Genomic DNA, 18,016 nt, shown 5'->3' on the forward strand with positions numbered 1-18,016 from the left:
CAGGTTTGTATACCTTGGTTATATTTCCATTAATACACTTTTCACAGTCACAGTCCAAAACAAGTCGAATGGCAACTTTTATGGCACAGTTTGCAACAAAATAGGAAATTATCATGCACAGGATAGGAACGATGTGTAACTAATACGATAAAAACCTTTCTATCAGGAGTGATAGTGAGAGTTTAAAAAGAAAGAAATCTAAGCGCTTGTGCAAGGCGTTCAAGCAAGTCATGACAAAACAGCATCTAATTTTAAACTGGATTTACATCAATCTCAGGAACTATCCATTTTTCTTTAAAAAAAATTAAAAAAATGGATTTTTTTTGGGGGGGAAACCGATTTGAATCGGGAAATTATGAGGCTTGCTTGCCACTGACCTAGAGTTCTCTGGTCTGCTTCAAAGGCGCAATCAGCAAGGGCCAAGAAGACTTGGGCGAGGTGTGGGGCAGCGATGGGTGAGGAGGAGAGGGTGAAGATATTATTGATGAGGGTTGGGATGTGCTTCCTCAGACCGTATGGGTTGCCTTTCACAGCCGCTACCAGGAGCTTGGATGCAGGCTCGATCTCATCGTTCAGCTGGAGAAGAAGGAGGATATGGAAGATGCATTTATTTTTCTAGTGTTCTTTTTCAATGAAAATGAAAAATGAGGGTCTTCATACATAACAGGGCCCTGTCTTACAAAGAGTTGCAAGTCTTCTTATCAATCGCAAGTTTGCAATCTCCTATCTCTTATGTACATAGTTGCGATTAAAGATAAACTTTAGTACTGGTAATGCGATTGCATTGTGAAAGATAAGGTGTGGAAAGGATCAGAAACAGTTGATCATGTAGCATGTAAGTATTGGTGTGCACTGCAAGGTTCTGGAGTCATCAAAATCATAATAAATTTGACCGAGTCTTGGTAAAGTAACAAGCACTCACATAGAAAGCTATATATGGGACAACACACATGGTGTCGGGGCTAGAACTACCTTGATTTCCTTGTCTTTCTATGCTCATTACTCAGCCAGTATACATTTTCTTCCAAAATTGTTTGGCACATGTCATTTATTTGTAATCTTGAACATTCAGTGTAAGTTTCGTTTGATTCTGTGAGAATTAATTTTTTTTTTTTTTACCAGTACTGGAGTTTATCTTTAATATCAACTCCTTGTAGACAGGGCCCAATTGTCTCTTATTATGACTCGCATTAAATAATTCTTTAAAGAGCGGAAAGGGGGCTCTCTTTTACAATGAAGTTTTTGTCACTTCCTGTTTCAAGATCATTATATGCTTAAGTTTGAGGGATGAGAAAAACACAATTTTCTACAAATAAACTGTAATCACACTTTCAATGGAATAAACATCCTTTTTTTTCCTCACTAATATACCACTACAGGGGATGCCAAATTGTTTCTGCTATAAAAGATTTTAAGTTACATGCACCGCTTGTTCACACAAGAAATAGGAACCAAGACAAGTGTAGGGTTCATGGACTGTGACACCTTGCCCACAGAAACATTATTGACCAGCATAAATAAACAAAATGATCAATAATTATTATTAAATTATATTCTTTCTGTCTTACCTCTTGTAGTTTCTTTCTTATTTCACCTTCCTTGGCTAGTTGAACTTTCTTAGCCTCTTCTTGTTTCTTGGTCAGTTTCACCTCCACCTTTATCCCCTTCTGGGCACGTTCTCTCTCAATCTCCTAATATGAAAATACAAATAGATAGAAAACAATGGTGGAAACAATGTACAAAAATTCAAAGAAACTGTAGAGTCTGATACATAAATATACAAATAACAATGTGCTACAATCAAATTGTTACATATGAAATTAATCAAAGTAAGTTCATGAGTAAAATATTTTTATAATGATTGTATATAACATTAGAATTTGTAGGGTAAGTGTGTCTATGAATTAAACAGTTTTATTATCAACATTATGCTTCATGTGTGTGGCTTGACTCTTCTTACAGTTGTTAGGTTTCTTTTTGGAAGTTCAAATCTGAAGGGAAAAAAAACAGTAGATGCTCCTCTTCATCAGATGGGACATTCCAAACACTTGGCAATATACCAAGGGGGTGTTTGACAAAAAAATTAAGTTGAGCTTATCTCTAAGTTGGACTTAACAATTATGGAAAGCTGTTAGCATCCTTGAAAATATTTTGTAAAAGTTATTTCAAAAGGCATAAAATGTGGATTCAAGTCATTCATATTTTCTATTATCATGGGAGATTTCATGTTCTTGATGTGGAATTTATGAAAAGTCTAAAATACTTGTATTTGCTTTTGCAAATATTTCATTATAAGGCTACAAATGGCTCTCCATAATATCTAAGTCCAACTTAGAGTGAAGTTCTACTTATAATCTTTGTGAGAAGTAGAAGTAGAAGTAATATTGAAGAAAAGGATGCTGCTTTTTATCTTAGGCTGTTTAATTCTTCGCAGTCCGTCTCCCTCTTACCTTTTTTAGTTCAATCTCCAGGAGTTGTTCCTTGTAGGAATATGCCTTGTTCTCTCGTTTCATTGAACCTATGTCCAGCTTCTCAGCATTCCTAAGGTGCAAAACGATTAAGGTTGGAAAACAAGAGTGATTATAAGACATTACATCCCTCAGGCATACCTGCCAACCTGAGACAAGAGAAATTAGGAGTAAATTTTTCTGGATGGACTACGAGGTCGCGAACCACCGAAGGATTGGGGTAGTAGCCCGTAGATGTAAATGGGGGGGGGGGGGGGGGGGGGGGGGTACACAGGACTTTAGGGTCTATTTTTTTTTCCATGTCGCTGTGTATATCTTCTATGAGCGCGAGCGCGGATGTCGGCGTGATCTGGTTATCAGTGCTGTGTTATGCTTTAGTATTATACATACATAGGCCTACATACATATTGGTATTTATTGAGTGCCTTTACATGAACATGCTCAAGGCGCTTTACATTTCAAAATACAAACATAATAGTTATATACTCTCCAAGTGCATTACACTCTAAAAAAAAAAATCAAAAAAAAAATCGGAGTTTTGAGGCATGCACTCGGAATTCGGAGTTGGTATGAAAAATGCGGAGGAACTCCGCCTAAATCGGGGTGGTTGGCAGGTATGCTCAGGTAGTTTGTTTCTTGATTGGGAAAGATCATTCTTCTTGAACCTTCATGATCACAAATGTATAATGTATAAGAGATTGACTATTTCCATTTTGTTTTTCTCTTACTTTTTAATTACTCAGATTTGCATCTGACCTCTAGATGGAGTCATTTTATGCAAAAGTAGTTACAGATATCAAATATATATAAGGTTGAGTTCTTGGAAGAGGTGAAAAATAATTTGTGAGCGTTATCATTGTAATATGCAAGTGTGGAAGAACATCAGATAAGAAATGTTCCCTGAAAAGCATGGCTCTTCAAATGCCTTGATATTCTAAATATGGCATGTAACATCATAAAAATCGGGACAGATTTTTATGCCACATGTTTGTGTAGTCCCATATACATCTTTCTGTGTACAATGCTGGAAACTTTACCAAGACTGGGCCAAATTTCTTATCCTTTTGATGATTCCAGAACGTTGCAGTACACACCGATACTTATATACTAGATGATCAATCTTTTCTGATCAATTGCACAACGTTTCTTTCACATTGCAATCGCACGACCAAAATCATCCTAAAAGCTTACTTTTCAATGACTGACTCATCATGTAGGACGCCCTCTGGTGTCCTGTAAATGTCAAACTCCTCCAAGGTGATACCCACAAAGCCTGGGTTGCCAAGGCAACTGATGAATTGATTGATGAAGGGCGGTAGAATGTGTTGAGGTGCGATGAAGGCTAAACTCTTCATGGCATTTTGAGCAGCCTGTGAGAAAGGGTGAAATGGCATAGGTCAGATTTTCTTGGTCAAGCAGATTCAATTTAGAAATAATTTTGACAATATCATGGAATTGACAGCAGCAGAACATCATTGAAGCAAATTCACTTATAAGGACAGGGGCATCTCAAATCCAGTTTAAGTTCAATTCCAGTAAAAGCATATACACATACAGTCAGAAATAAAGCAGATGCAATTCCTTACACATGGAATCAAGAGTACCATAAAAGACTAAGGCAGCCTTGTCCCCTTATGAAAAAAGGAAAAATAGAATGAATCATCCCAGAATATCATTAATTAACATATAAAATACTGTATAAGATTCAAGCATGAACTATAAAACAAATTATCATAAAAAACAAATAAACTAAAGAAAATAAGAGTATGAAGGAAATCAGAGGTCAGTGACTATAAAAACTGTGTTCAGCAGAAGTCGTGTCAGATTCTATGTGTGTGTTACGCGGGTGGGGATACTGCAGGAGTGCCTGCTGAATGCTAGATTTAGAACTCACCTCAGAAGCTTTCTCCTTCTCCAGTAAGAGATTCAAGATGTATGCTTGACTCTCTGATATGAAACCAGGTAGATCAGGGACCAGACCAGAGACAATATCACCCCACAGAGATGGCATCACTGCAGCTGAAGATACAAATAGGATAGACTTTTGAATAGATTGTAATGATTTAAATATTTAAGAAATGTCAAGAGGGCCAAGATGTCCGCTTGGTTGTCCGATATAAATCAAGTTAAATCACAGACTAGTCCAGAGACTAAATATCCCCAGAGGGATTGCCTGAATGCAGCTGTAAATACAACCAAAGTGCTTGACTTCAGAATGGTAAGAAATAATTTAAACATTTGTGTGATATTACCTACTTCATTACTGATAAACTCTATAAATGATTAATTAGCTATGATTATCTTTGAGATTTACTTCCAATGTACCTAAAGGACACATCTTTTGCCATTCATTGAGACCCTCAACAGGACCATAGCATGAACTTCCCCCAAATTGCATATCTGATTAACTTTGGTTACAATATGAACAACAGTTCCTGAGTTATTTGTCACAAGAGTCTTGCAAGTAAACTTTAAAATTGGTGATGGATGACAGTTGGTGGTATATGGATCTCTTAGTCTTACCGCCACCTTCAGCGGTCGAGACAATTATTGCAAGTTTGAATACACTCTCCTCAATTAACATACCACTTGTGAATATAGTAGGCGGCACACCTGTACCCGCTCGCATTGAACAGGGCCTGCATGGAAACATAGTCTGACTTGGGTTTGTGCACAGTGTTTTTATGTAACCCTTCATTTTCATAGCCCTTACCAATTAACCCAGAGAACGCAACATGAATTTAAAAAAAAGTCAATTCTACACATTCTACCTGTACATGCATGGTTTTTAAAGGTGATTCATACCCTTTTAAAGGTCCACTGTACTACTTGTAGCTACATGCTCCCTCTATATAACAAACAATGCCTAATCGGTGACCATTCGTCCCCCATGATCCTCTTTTTCTTATGTTAATTGAGAGCTGATTTGATGAGATAACCACCTGTCCAGTGACCTTGCAGGGTGGTCTAATCTCACCTGTACACTAGTACAGATGGGCTTTAAGAAACTTGAGAAGGGACTTACCTATGAGCGGATGATGAGTATCAATGAGAAGGGAGTCGACTGCGAGCTCAACCATCTGAGATGAAGGGATCTCATCTTCCTCCTTGGTTCCAGGTACCAGGGACTTGATACCGGAGACGAGCACGTCCGGTCTTACCCTGCCTGTATCCTCGGGTGTGGCACTCTCTGCACAGCTGTCTAATGGCTGAAATATAATTTTATTAAATTGATGATATCACGGTCTCAGAAGCTATACAGAATTCTGGTGAAGAAACCTAAATCTCTACTCGTGTTTCTGAAACATCCAATGGTATACCATAAAACAAAGACATAATCATTCCTGAAATTTTGTGCGGATTACTGGTCCTGTGTGGTATTTAAAAACATCACTGATGAATTAATATCATCCTCCTTAAAATCTGGTACAGGAGACTAGACACCAGAGACTAGGACCTCTGGTCTTAGCCTGCCTGTATCTGAAATATTATGGTATCAAATTGATATCACCGTCTCAAATTAAATTACTGGTCAAAAGAAATAAATATTTTAATCAGAAACAGGTGAGGTTATGTATTAAAGAGATTCATAGTTTTGAAATCATTTGTTGAAGATTGTTGCTCCTAACTAGGTACATACATGCAAAATATTTCAACTTTATTCTTCTCTATATCCTGTCATAAATCCCTCATAATCTCTACATTTAGAAATATCTTCAAAGAAATATTAAGCAGTATTTACAATTAGTCCAAATACAAAGAAAAAGCAATGTTTAATCATTTGTAAAGCATTACCTTTTCATAGTTCCTGACTTTATAGGGAATTCGATATCCCTATAAAATAAGAACGCTTGTTTGTTCGTTCGTACAAAGAATATCGGGGAGTACATCATCTAGATAGGAAGATCCTTATTAAGCCAACATATTGTCTCATCATCGAGCTCTCGAAGTCCGGAAGCACCGTGAGGGGATTTGTAGATAGGACAAGCATCACTATGATGATGTAACAAGACAACATGTGAAGATAGACTTAAAACCTCTCATTTTATGAGAGAAAGTCTGAAACTAGCATCACTAGGTATGTCCTCATCAGCTCGAATTTGCCAAATAGCCCGCTATTTCTGATTTGGGAAATAAGCCCGAAGTTACCAATCGCGTCTTCCCCAGCTCGAGACTCAACCTCAAACTCGAAACTGGAGCTGAGATATTTTGCTCAGCATTTGTGCATAAAGCGAGTCTTCAGGCTGGTAAAAACGCACCAGACAAATAGCGAGATATTTTGCAAACTAGCCCAAGATATCTTGGAATGATTATCTCGCCCAAATATCCTGCTAATTGCAACTGTGGGCTGATGAAGACACAAATTAGCTGGATAATTTGCGATCAGGATAGTTAAAATAGCCGAATATTTGGCAATCTCGAGCTGATGAAGACAGGCCTACTGAAAACAGGCCTACTGAAAACCTGAAAGTGTCTCACCTTTTGTGCGTTGAGCAGTGGTCTGAATTCCTGGAGGAGTTTGAGAGAGAGCTTGATGGCTGATTTAGGAGTGGAGAGAAGCTTTTTGATCATTTGTTTGGCAGCCTTCCTAACCCGCCACTTGGAATGGATAAGACACGACACCAGAGCTCTATGGTAAGACCTGAAACCAGATAGAACAAAGGAGATATAGCCTAGCGATTAGATAAGCATGATCTGACATTTGCTCTTGGATTTATTTCACCTGATATATATGGTAGGGTTAGAATTACAATTGAGTTTGGAGTAGTAGGGTTAAGGAATAAAATGAAATATAGAGTATGATCTAGGGTTGAAGTTAGAAATTTGCTTAGAGTATGGAAATGACCACTGAGCAAGCTTCACCAGAGCATGTGTAGTAGAACGTACAGGTGAGAAGATGAGGATTCTTTGAACTATGAATTATTTGTGAGAAACAAATTAAGTATAGGAGGGTTGAATTTTTGGTGATAAAACCTCAATCCCATAAGCAGGTCCTTAGTAATTAGTTAGCTATGACTGATGTATTTTTTATTTTATAGAAAATTCCATGAAAAATGTGTAATAGCTCCCAAAGGGGATGCTGAAAATCATTTCTTCAGACAAAGGTTATACCCAATATAAATTGACCTTTGTGTAGAGAGTTCTCCTGTGCCTAAAAAAACACTGGCTAGTGAGAAACAGGAATTAGTTGCCTTCTGGCTATCCTTGGCACTCGATGGTGGTATTTCTTACTTCCTTTGTCTCTAAGTAAATAAATATATAAGCCTCAACATACCTCTCTACTCCTGGTTTGATCAGCGGCACATGATCAGTCAACAAGCGTTCTGTCATCTCAACAAGAGTAAGGAGAGCTGCCATAAAGAAAATCAATCCACAGAAATTAGCAAATGACCTAATCAGGAATACAGTAAGCAGGCTTGAAAAACAATATAAATCTTTATTTATATGGTTATACTATATTACATCACATTAAAAATTAAAACAAAATCATTAATGTCTTTTTCTCATGACAATACTTCCAATACAAAAGAGTTTTAAAAAAGAAAGATTTTTTTTTTTGTTGTTGTCAGAAATGAAATTAATGAAACAAACTAATAAATTTAAGAAGTGGATCAGTTCAGCAATACGATAAGCAGACTTGAATTTAAGATACATACAGGTTAGACTGTACTAAAAGATAATATTTAATCTGCAGTGAACAGACTTTATATCCAGATTTGACTGTATTACCATGGCAACTAGAGTATACTTACCATCTTCTGATGCAACTGAAAGGAATTTATCTGATGTGAGCAGCTGTTTCTTCTCATCGAGGATGACAGGCCAAAGAAAACTCACTTTGTTTTCTGCAATAATAGAATAGGAGACACAAATATTCATTTCCAATCATCTAGATAAATAACTATAAAACTTTCTGACGATTAGGTTTCCCATGTTAGATTTTCTTTCTCATTTTGCAAAGATTTATGGACTGATAACTGTGCAAGGAACCTTATTTTTCCATGCTTGTCAGCACTTTTTGAAATTGATGTTATATTGCTTTCTATCACACAAAGTTTGAACTGCACATCAGACTTCAAGAGCAATGTCTCAGCAGTAGGTCATGCAAATTATCACATTTTATAGCACATGGATTGAAATCAAACTTCATAACTTCAAACTTGGAGTTCTAACGTTTCAAGCTTTACATGCTTATGTTTCATCACCTTTGTGTGTTCATTCTTTGAACTGTATTATAGTTGCAACTTGTCTTTGATAAAACATTGTTATATTCCTTTTCATGTGAAGTCAATTCAAATGGATTGTAAAATTGAAAATTATTTGTTATATTATATTCTTTTTCATGTGATGTTAACTCCAATGAATTGTGAAATTGTCATTAATAAATAAATAATTATCGTCTGTTTGGAGCCAGAAGGGCATTGACTCATATACTCTACCACACAGTGAACATCCTTCTGGCTCCGAACAGACAATATATTAACATGGTTAACAGCTTTGATTAAAGCCTGTCTGCACTAATTTGGCCAGTAGGGATTAGACCTCCCTGCGTGGTCACTGGCAGGTGGCTATCTCATCAAATCAGCTCTCAATTAACATAAGAAAAAGTGGACCATGGGGGATCAACAGGTACCGTTTAGGCATTGTTGGCTATATAGAGGGCGCAAGTAGCTACAAGTGCACTCTCGCTTTAAAACAAGATAATGCTCTTCTGGCTCTGAACAGACAATATACTGAACATAGAACATGGTATAAACAGCTGTATTTGTCCCCTCTCCTTTAAAACTCCCCATGAAGCCTCACTTGTTCCACCTGAATAAACCCTTACCTGCTTGTACATCAGACGTTGATAGCCTGACCAGAAGGCATGCTGCTGATAGAGCTTCAGTCACCATGGCAGCATGGTTAGGTTGCTGCTGAGCTTTCTCTAAACTGCCCATGATCACCTGAATGAACCTTACCTGCTTGTACATCCGATGTTGATAGCCTGACCAGAAGGCAGGCTGCCGATAGAGCTTCCGTCACCATGGCAGCGTGGTTAGGTTGCTGCTGAGCTTTCTCCAAGGATGATTGCAAGAGCGGGATGATCTCTATTCCATGGATCAGGGTGTCTCCTGTCAAACGGGAAAGGATTGTACTAACTTAGTAAATGTTATCATAAACAACATTATCATCATCATCATTATAAACATTATCATCATCACCGTCATCTTCATCATCATCATCATCATCATCATCATCATCATCACCATCATCATCATCATCATCATCAACAATGGATCAGGGCATCTCCTGTGAAATGGGAAATTATTGTACTAGCTTAGGAGTGGATATGGTTCTATCGTTTCACAGTCTTTGTTTAGATCATTCATTTCACTAGCACAACTCACCCTAAAATATCATGAGTTTTTCGAAATTGATGTTAATAGCTATTATCATCATCATCATCACCTTCATCAACAAAATTGTCATCATCATTAAAATTATCATTACCATCATGATATATATATATATTTTAGACGTCACCTGTGCCTGGGAGGGGAAAACCTCTATCTTACCGCAGTTAAAACACCAACACTTACACAAGAACAGACTGAACTGAACAAAAAAAAATTACATTTCCATAGCCCTTGTTATTGGTCTCTTGTAGGAGTGGTTTGGATGTGTGCTGGGGGGTGTTTCACAAAGATCCTAAGTCGAACTTAACTCTAAGTTGGACTTAAAACTTATCGAAAGTCGTTAGCATCTTTGAAAATATTTTGTAAAAATTATTTTAAAAGGCATAAAAAGTTGATTCAAATCATTCATATTTTCTATTATCAAGGAGATTACATGTTCTTCATGTGGAATTTATGAAAAGTCTAAAATACTTGAATTTCTGCTTATGAATATACTTTATTTTAAGGCTACAAATGGCTCTCCATAATATTTAAGTCCAACTTAGAGTTATGTTCGACTTGGGATCTTTGTGAAACGCCCCCCTGGTGTATGAGTCTTACCCTTGAGGGCGTTTAGCATGACCCTGATGCAGCCGTTCCTGGTGGCTGCTGTAGACTGCTTCTGAGTCATAGCCTTCTGGAACCATTGAATGAGCTTGGGAGGGAGCTCCGTGGATGACTTGGAGCACCATCTGGATAGCATGGTCAAGCCATGGACCATCGTTCCTTCATGAGCTACAGCAACAAAGATGACAGAACAATCAAAGGCATATATCATACAACTTGTATCTCTCTGGCATGGTTTGGTGCTTATATATGTGGTCAAGAAATGTGATCAAAACCTCACAAAATTGCATGATTTGGTTCTAAATTGAAATCAGGTACTGTCCGTGGCCTTAACAGGGTGAGTAATACAATATTCTTGAACTATTTCATGATGGAACTTTCTAATTCATATTGAAGAAGTGAAATGGCATCGAGAAGTATGTCATAGATTTATCAGAAAACTTAGAGCCAGGACTGGTGTTCAAAATAGTGTGGATGGAACATTTTAACCAGACAATATTTTGCAAGTAGTAATTGTAGTGAACACAATGAAGTAAAACTGAACCACAATTTCGATGCCTAATATTTATTATGAAGCTTTTCTCACCTTCTTGTTGCAGATATGGCATGAAGAGAGTCATAACGGACGAGACGAGGCTCTGGACCGAGCTCACTCCACTGACCCCATTGATTTATTACCTCTACAACGTGAATGGTATCAGGGTAGCTTACTAATGTCCCAAATAAGGTCATGTGTGGTGTCTATGATTGTGTAATTCTTCTCTAACTCTTACCTTCTTGTTGCAGGTATGGCATGAAGAGAGTCATAACGGACGAGACGAGACTCTGTACCGAGGTCACTCCGCTGACCCCGTTGACGCTCAGACCTCCGATCCCTGACAGGACTCCAGCTCTCTCTGATACCACCGTCAGCTTACCTTCAGAACCTGAGAAAAAACAATTATAGATGGATCAATCAGAGATATTCTGCTCTCTTACACTAGATATCATATATTGATAGAATATCTCTATGCATTTCCAAATGCAGAAATTGTATATAATCCAAGTGATAATAATAATAAGATATTTCTTTACCGCAAATTGGAAAATGCCACTAAGCGGTGATGAGCAAAATAGAGAAAGAAATTGAATAAGTTGTCCTGATGTGCATACATAACACAAAGTTTCTTCTTGCAAAACGTGAGTCCTAAGATTATTGTGGCAAATGTACTGGAGGGAGGGGGCAGATTACCCCCCCCCCCCTCAACCACTCTTACAGATTCAATTGTAACATTTGGTTTTGGTTTGCTAACTTATAATGGTCATATATGTACCTCCTAAATCTTAATACAGCAAATATGTTCAAATTCATATAACAATTCAAAATAAGTTCTAAGAGGGATTCCATTTGCTGTGTTCTTGGACCTACCTCCTAATACGGCAAAAAAGTGTTTAGAAAGGCTTTCAATGGCGCTTGGGTCACTGCACTGCAATGCTAGGTTCTCTGCTGCTGAGATGGCTTCCAGGCGTAGAGTCTCATCTTTAGCATGCAGTTGAGCTGGAGAGAAAATTAACCAGGGAAAGAAGGCAGGAAAGGTTCAAGAATTTGACAAAAAAGATGAAATATTATGTTATAGGACACACACACACACACATAAATATAAAAAAACCTAGGGTTTCATATTTGAATTCAGTTATGTAACATTTCTAAGAACCTAAATTAATTGTAAATTTAATGAATCACATTTTAAAATGATCTAAAGGTACAAGTATAAGACTTTGTTATAGTTTGTTGCACATGTTATCTTAACAAGTTGTTATCAAACAATAGTATGAAGCAATCAAAAGCAATATCTTCCACATTAATATTCGGTCGTTTTCTGAGCTTTAATGGTATAAATTTCTCCATGATTCTCCTTACATCCACCAACAGTATGCTTCACATACATCCTTCTATGTCTCAAGTTTCTTAAATTCTTCAGCACTTTTCTTACAGTTAGGTCTTGTAAACTTACTTGCAATATTCTTGCCCAGTTCCGTCGCATACTGACTCAGGTCCAAAGATACACCACCGATGGTGTAGCTCACAGCTGAAAAGAATATATGAATTTAGGATAAATTAATGTTGTAGATCTCTTTCTCCAATGCAAGTCATTATTTTCTGATTTGACATTCTGAATGAAACTGGAAAGCTCTGAGCAACAAATATCTGCCCTCAATGACACCTAGAATAACTGATAAAACTGAAGGTTATTCATAATAATAATAATAATAATAATCTGGATTTATATAGCACTTTGTACGGAATACCGTCTCTAAGAGCTTAACAGATATTACCCCGGTCATCAGATTCATTTACGCACAATGTGCACCATCTCCACCCCCAGTGGAGTATTCCTACCATGTGGTCACTGTGAGGGCACAGGCAATTACTAGGGTTCATCTGTAGATATTTACCTTGAACAACATTTTCTGGGGATCTCAGCATAGCTTTCTGGATGGCAGGTAGGATGCTACTCTCAAACTCAGGGTGAGTCAGGTGCTGCAGTAACCACTTACTCACCTCCTAGAAACATGAAGGACACCAACATAATGAGCATAAACATGCTGACTATTACACACATAATCAGTGCACACTTTCCAAACAATATAAATGTATATCAAAAGCCCATCTGTACTAGTTTGGCCAGGGGGGATTAGACCACCCAGCGTGGTCAATGACAGGTGGCTATCTCATCAACTCAGCTCTCAATTAACATAAGAAAAAGAGGATCATGGGGGACCAATGGTTACCAATTAGAGATAGTTTTCTATGTAGAGGGAGCAAGTAGCTACAAGTAGTACAGTGGGGCTTTAACAAATTTAGATAATTGCATGTTTCATCATATTGTCTGCATTCATGTTATCATCATTAGAATACTATCTACAATGAAAATGTTAGGTTCTTAAATATTACATATCATATACCGATGAAATACTCCAAAATGCTTTGAAAACTTTTGCCCCAACTTTAGTTCTCGCAGTACATTTCAAGGAACAATCCTACAAGGTACTTCACCTTGGTCAAGTGGGTCAAATATGTATTAATTTCTTGCACTTATGCGAGATTTTGTGATTTTTGAGACTTTGTGAGATGGAAAGATATATTTCAATTGGTGAAAGTTCATGCATTCCCTTCAGCTCGGCTAACACCTCATTTAGTAGAACAGCTGCATCTCACTTATAAAATCTAGATATTTGTATACTGTTCTTACCAGGCTATGGACCAAGGGTTTAACCTTTCCACCAAAGACTGTCTTGATGTAAACATCTAAGAGAGCTTTCTTCTGATTGGCTACAGCCTCTGTGTTCTTTGTCTCCGTGGCATACCGTAGCAACCATCCGATGAGACAGAGGGCGTGGCTTGATACATCTAGTTGCTTGGCCGTGTCCAATGAGCTCTCCCACAGACCTTCCACCTGTGATGTGATGAGAGAAAAAAGGGTGATACTCCAATGGTACTACTCCAGTTAATGTCATATTGTACCTTATTACACCTGTAAGGTGAGGGGCTGGAGGTTGAACCCAAGATATCATATGACCTCATCAATATATTCTAAAGTTGAATTAAAATTATCCATACCCTTACCAAGTCTTGTAATTTTTTCAAGTACCCATGTGAAAAATTGATTTGTCCCCATTTATATTCTTATTATTGAGAATGTGACATATCAAAACTTACAGGTAAATCTAGAAATATTCAACAAAGGCCCTAATTCACCCAGTCCACCTTTCATTCTTGAGTTACCCCCCAAAACCACAAAATAAATCAATTTTACAAGGGGTATGAATAATTTAGTTGTTAACAGTGGATGTATATTACCTTGCATGGGAATGTAAACACCAATATTTAGTGAGGTATAAAAGTGGGCTAGAAACACCTGTATTTTTCATACTGAAGGGCATGCCATTCCTTCTTACATTTAATCACCCAGGCATGTTCAATTGCAATGCTGCCATGTTCATCTCACATTCTACTCCATTATTCAAGGCCAAATGACTTGTGTGTAATGTCATATCAATGACATAACTTCTAATACCACAAACATGTAATTAGAGATGAGAGACTTACTTGTTTCCATGTGCCCTTCAGCTTGGTGTATCCAGCAGTGTGAATTGACCTCCTTGAGCATGCCAAGATGGCCGACACAAGAGTCGCTTGTGCATCCACCTAAAAGAGATTAGAATTAAGGTTTAACAAAATATATGTGATTTGGGTGTTGTATGCGAAAGAGGTAATGAACAACCGCTTGTTTTCATTGCAAATTTATTTTCATTTAGTACCTTTACAATAAATCAATAGTATCCTTACATAAATGATCTGTTACAGAGGGATACAATTAAGTGTAAGATAATATCAATAGTAGCAAGAATACTGAAACAAAAGATTTTTATGATTAATTGTGATTTACAAGGTCAAGAGGTTTTTATATAAGAGAGCAAAATATAAAGCAGTAAGCGAATTAACTCAGAAAATACTAAAAGTCCTCTGGTTAGATATAATAAAAAATACATGAAATTTTTACAGCGAGAATTTCTACTTATTACCATTGTAATTAATCCAAATGTGTACAGTTATATTGATGTCATATTAAGTAATAATAATAATAATAACCTAGACTTATATAGCGCATTTCATCTTCGAAGAAAATAACAATGCGCTTTACAATATTAATACAACAAAATTACTAATTCATGAACTAAAAATATATATCAAAATAAGAAAAAGATTAATAATAATCAAACATTATTAACATCCATAACAGAAAAATGAAGGCAAATTATATAAGAGTAAAGTAATGTAACTAAATTTTGATGAATACAATAATACAGTAATGTTGGCTCTTCCTGAAGATCCCTCATCATATCAGAATATTATACTTACCAACTTTTTCCACTCATTACCAGATCGTTGTTGGCTGGATGTGAAGGCTTGCCTGGACAATATGCATGTCCAACGTAGCACCACATAGGGGGACCCTCCTGTCCCTTTCCTTTAATCACAAGAAAGCAAAAAAACTTATACAAAATATTGAATAATTCTTTCTGACCTAAATGTAATATAACACAGGTAAACAAAATATATTTTCTTTTACAAGCATCAGTTGTTAACACTGTTATAAAATTACTTTAGGGTGTTGAATAAAGTATTTTTGTTTAAGCACTAGGTACTGGATGACGGATCAAACTAGCATTCCACATTTAAGATATCTTGCGTGAAATGTACACTGTTGCCATAAATCTTTGATAAAGTTTATATCTTTTCAAAATTGTATTGATCAATCTTAAGAGTCATTAAGAATTAATTAATCAAAGTTCTCAGCAGATCTATATGAACATTATCTTTCAAGGATAAACCATATTGTTACAATCATTTCTTTGAAAATAGGCACAAAAAACATAACTCACACTTTATGGGCCACAGAGTATAAACATATATTTCTGTGAAATTTTGTCCAATTATGCCCGTTACATGACCCATGTGACTGCAGTTAAATGGCAAGTCCACTCCAAATATAACTTACTTTCAATAGGAGCACAAAAATCAGACAAACCAATCAAAAAAAGTTTGAGAAAAATCGGATAACTAATAAGAAAGTTATGAATTTTTGAAAAAGTATTATTAGTTACCCTATTTTGCTCAAACTTTTTTTGATTGGTTTGTCTGATTTTTCTGCTTCTATTGAAAGTAAGTTATTTTTTGGAGTGGACATGTCCTTTAAGAATAGAACCACCTACCAGCCTTGGACAATCTTTGTCTCTGTTACATATGAGCCGATGATATCACAAAGAGCCTTTACACTGGCATCCCGATATTTAGCGCATAGTACACCAATAAGTCCTAGAACTGCCTTTCTCGACGCACCATCTGCAAATACTGGAATTGTCTGAGCTAGTATCCGACATATCGTCTTGACAGCTGCCTCTGGAACAGCTGTATGACAAGGGGAGAATAAAAGGGGGGGGGGGGCTAAATGTTTAGACTAGGGCTAACAATGCAGTTTTGCAACTCTAAAATGCTCTCCAATAGACCATTTCTGTTTTTTTGTTTGTTTTATTATTTTCATTTTCATATTATTGAATTTTCTCCAGGACGGAAGAACGCAATTTCAACAACTTTCACATACAACTACAAGTACCCGTTTCCAATTTTGCTTTCCCACTTTTTTACATCCGTTATCAACTTGCTAATATAATCAAGTTCAGTTTTCGATTAAGCATATGTTCTGTAATTATTCACATTTTATATTTTTTTAAAAGCTAGACTATGCCTGGTCTATGGAAAAATCAGTAAAAATCTCCCTCTCTTTCTTTCTCTCACTCTCTTTAATATCCCTCAAATTTGTTTGTTTGAAATTTCATCATGACATGTTCTTTGCAATTGGTTGTAGACTCTACTTGAACTTAAATTATTTTATCCTGAAGTCAATTGAAATTCTGACACCCATCCCTCAAAAAAGAAAAAGAAAGAAAAAGAAGTTTCCTAAAAATATTACAGATCTAGATCTACATCAGTCATCAGCTTCATTTCATGTCTTGGTTTCCTCTGCCCCCCCCCCTTTTAAATGAATTGTGAACAAACCTTTCTACAATGCAAAATCAGTTGAAAAACACCAACAAAGACTCTAGACCCTCTAGATCTATTTTTAAATTTTATTTTTAATTTACAAAAAAAAAAAATCTTCCTTTTCATTCCACAATGCCAACAGTTCATTCCAATTCATTGCTGGAAGTGGACCATGTTAAGCACTCTGTCATTGAAATAGACTTCATATTGATTTCAGTCTATACCAACAATTTAAATGATTAAAAGAAAGAAATTACACAGCTATGATCTACCAACGCACAAATGAATGCATGGGACCAAAGAGAATTCTTCAACACGTACCTCCCGTAGACACACAATCTCGAACTTCCGACAAAATTTGGCATCGTTCTTTCGTGTTTGTGCAGGCAACCCTCGACGCAAACCCTTTCAGCAAGGTTGTTACCTAATAAGGAGGGAGATAAATTACATAAAATTAATCAAAATCCCAGAAACTGAAAAGAATATACAATATGCTGAATTAATCTTTATCCACGTGTGACTTACCCCGTCACTGTTCGTCGCCATGATTGCTGTACATGTGATTACGACGGTTGTGGCAATGTTAATACTCTACGTGCTTTATGCAGGTACTCAATAGGGATTCCTGAGAGTAGTCTAATCGTTTTACTCGGTTTTACTTTGAACTAGCGGAAAGGGAGTGGGGAAACGATCATTACCGACCTCAATTTCTCGAATTGTGTTTGTTGTGAAGAAATATACCAGTTGCATGAGAATGTGGGTGGGGCACATAGAAAGATACGGAAACAAAGTTATAAATAAATAATAATTATACTATGTGGCCAGTACAATTTTTTCATTCAACAGGCCAAAGAAATGCCGGTGAAAGGCAGAGGTAATGGAAACGGGCCCATTCATGACGATTCGACTTATCCCAAACGACATTGGCTAAAGATAGGGGGGGGGGGGGGGGGCTG

The 18,016-nt window shown here is 36.8% G+C and overlaps 1 protein-coding gene across 2 annotated transcripts in view; it reads right to left on the minus strand.

The window, feature by feature from the left end:
- Nucleotides 1-17,703, minus strand: part of LOC115919177 (eIF-2-alpha kinase activator GCN1-like) — a 47,446-nt gene extending 29,743 nt beyond the window's left edge. The window contains exons 1-21 of one of the 2 annotated variants that reach the window (XM_030972294.1): nucleotides 17,586-17,703; nucleotides 17,382-17,484; nucleotides 16,232-16,427; nucleotides 15,378-15,486; nucleotides 14,565-14,663; nucleotides 13,708-13,911; nucleotides 12,911-13,019; nucleotides 12,469-12,543; nucleotides 11,883-12,011; nucleotides 11,248-11,400; nucleotides 10,469-10,642; nucleotides 9,431-9,583; nucleotides 8,222-8,314; nucleotides 7,744-7,819; nucleotides 6,948-7,110; nucleotides 5,494-5,677; nucleotides 4,363-4,487; nucleotides 3,660-3,838; nucleotides 2,451-2,541; nucleotides 1,569-1,691; nucleotides 378-576 (exon numbers count right to left, since the gene is read on the minus strand). In XM_030972294.1, the coding sequence (XP_030828154.1) occupies nucleotides 378-576; nucleotides 1,569-1,691; nucleotides 2,451-2,541; nucleotides 3,660-3,838; nucleotides 4,363-4,487; nucleotides 5,494-5,677; nucleotides 6,948-7,110; nucleotides 7,744-7,819; nucleotides 8,222-8,314; nucleotides 9,431-9,583; nucleotides 10,469-10,642; nucleotides 11,248-11,400; nucleotides 11,883-12,011; nucleotides 12,469-12,543; nucleotides 12,911-13,019; nucleotides 13,708-13,911; nucleotides 14,565-14,663; nucleotides 15,378-15,486; nucleotides 16,232-16,427; nucleotides 17,382-17,484; nucleotides 17,586-17,606 (2,758 nt within the window). In that variant the 5' untranslated portion in view covers nucleotides 17,607-17,703. Of the gene's footprint in view, nucleotides 1-377; nucleotides 577-1,568; nucleotides 1,692-2,450; nucleotides 2,542-3,659; nucleotides 3,839-4,362; nucleotides 4,488-5,493; nucleotides 5,678-6,947; nucleotides 7,111-7,743; nucleotides 7,820-8,221; nucleotides 8,315-9,297; nucleotides 9,395-9,430; nucleotides 9,584-10,468; nucleotides 10,643-11,247; nucleotides 11,401-11,882; nucleotides 12,012-12,468; nucleotides 12,544-12,910; nucleotides 13,020-13,707; nucleotides 13,912-14,564; nucleotides 14,664-15,377; nucleotides 15,487-16,231; nucleotides 16,428-17,381; nucleotides 17,485-17,585 lie in introns of those variants that run through there. The other variant, XM_030972298.1, reaches the window with a different exon arrangement.
- Between the last annotated feature and the right edge of the window lie 313 nt (nucleotides 17,704-18,016).

The sequence above is a fragment of the Strongylocentrotus purpuratus genome, unplaced genomic scaffold, assembly GCF_000002235.5.
Source record: "Strongylocentrotus purpuratus isolate Spur 01 unplaced genomic scaffold, Spur_5.0 spur5_contig_862, whole genome shotgun sequence".
NCBI classification, from domain to species: Eukaryota; Metazoa; Echinodermata; class Echinoidea; order Camarodonta; family Strongylocentrotidae; genus Strongylocentrotus; species Strongylocentrotus purpuratus.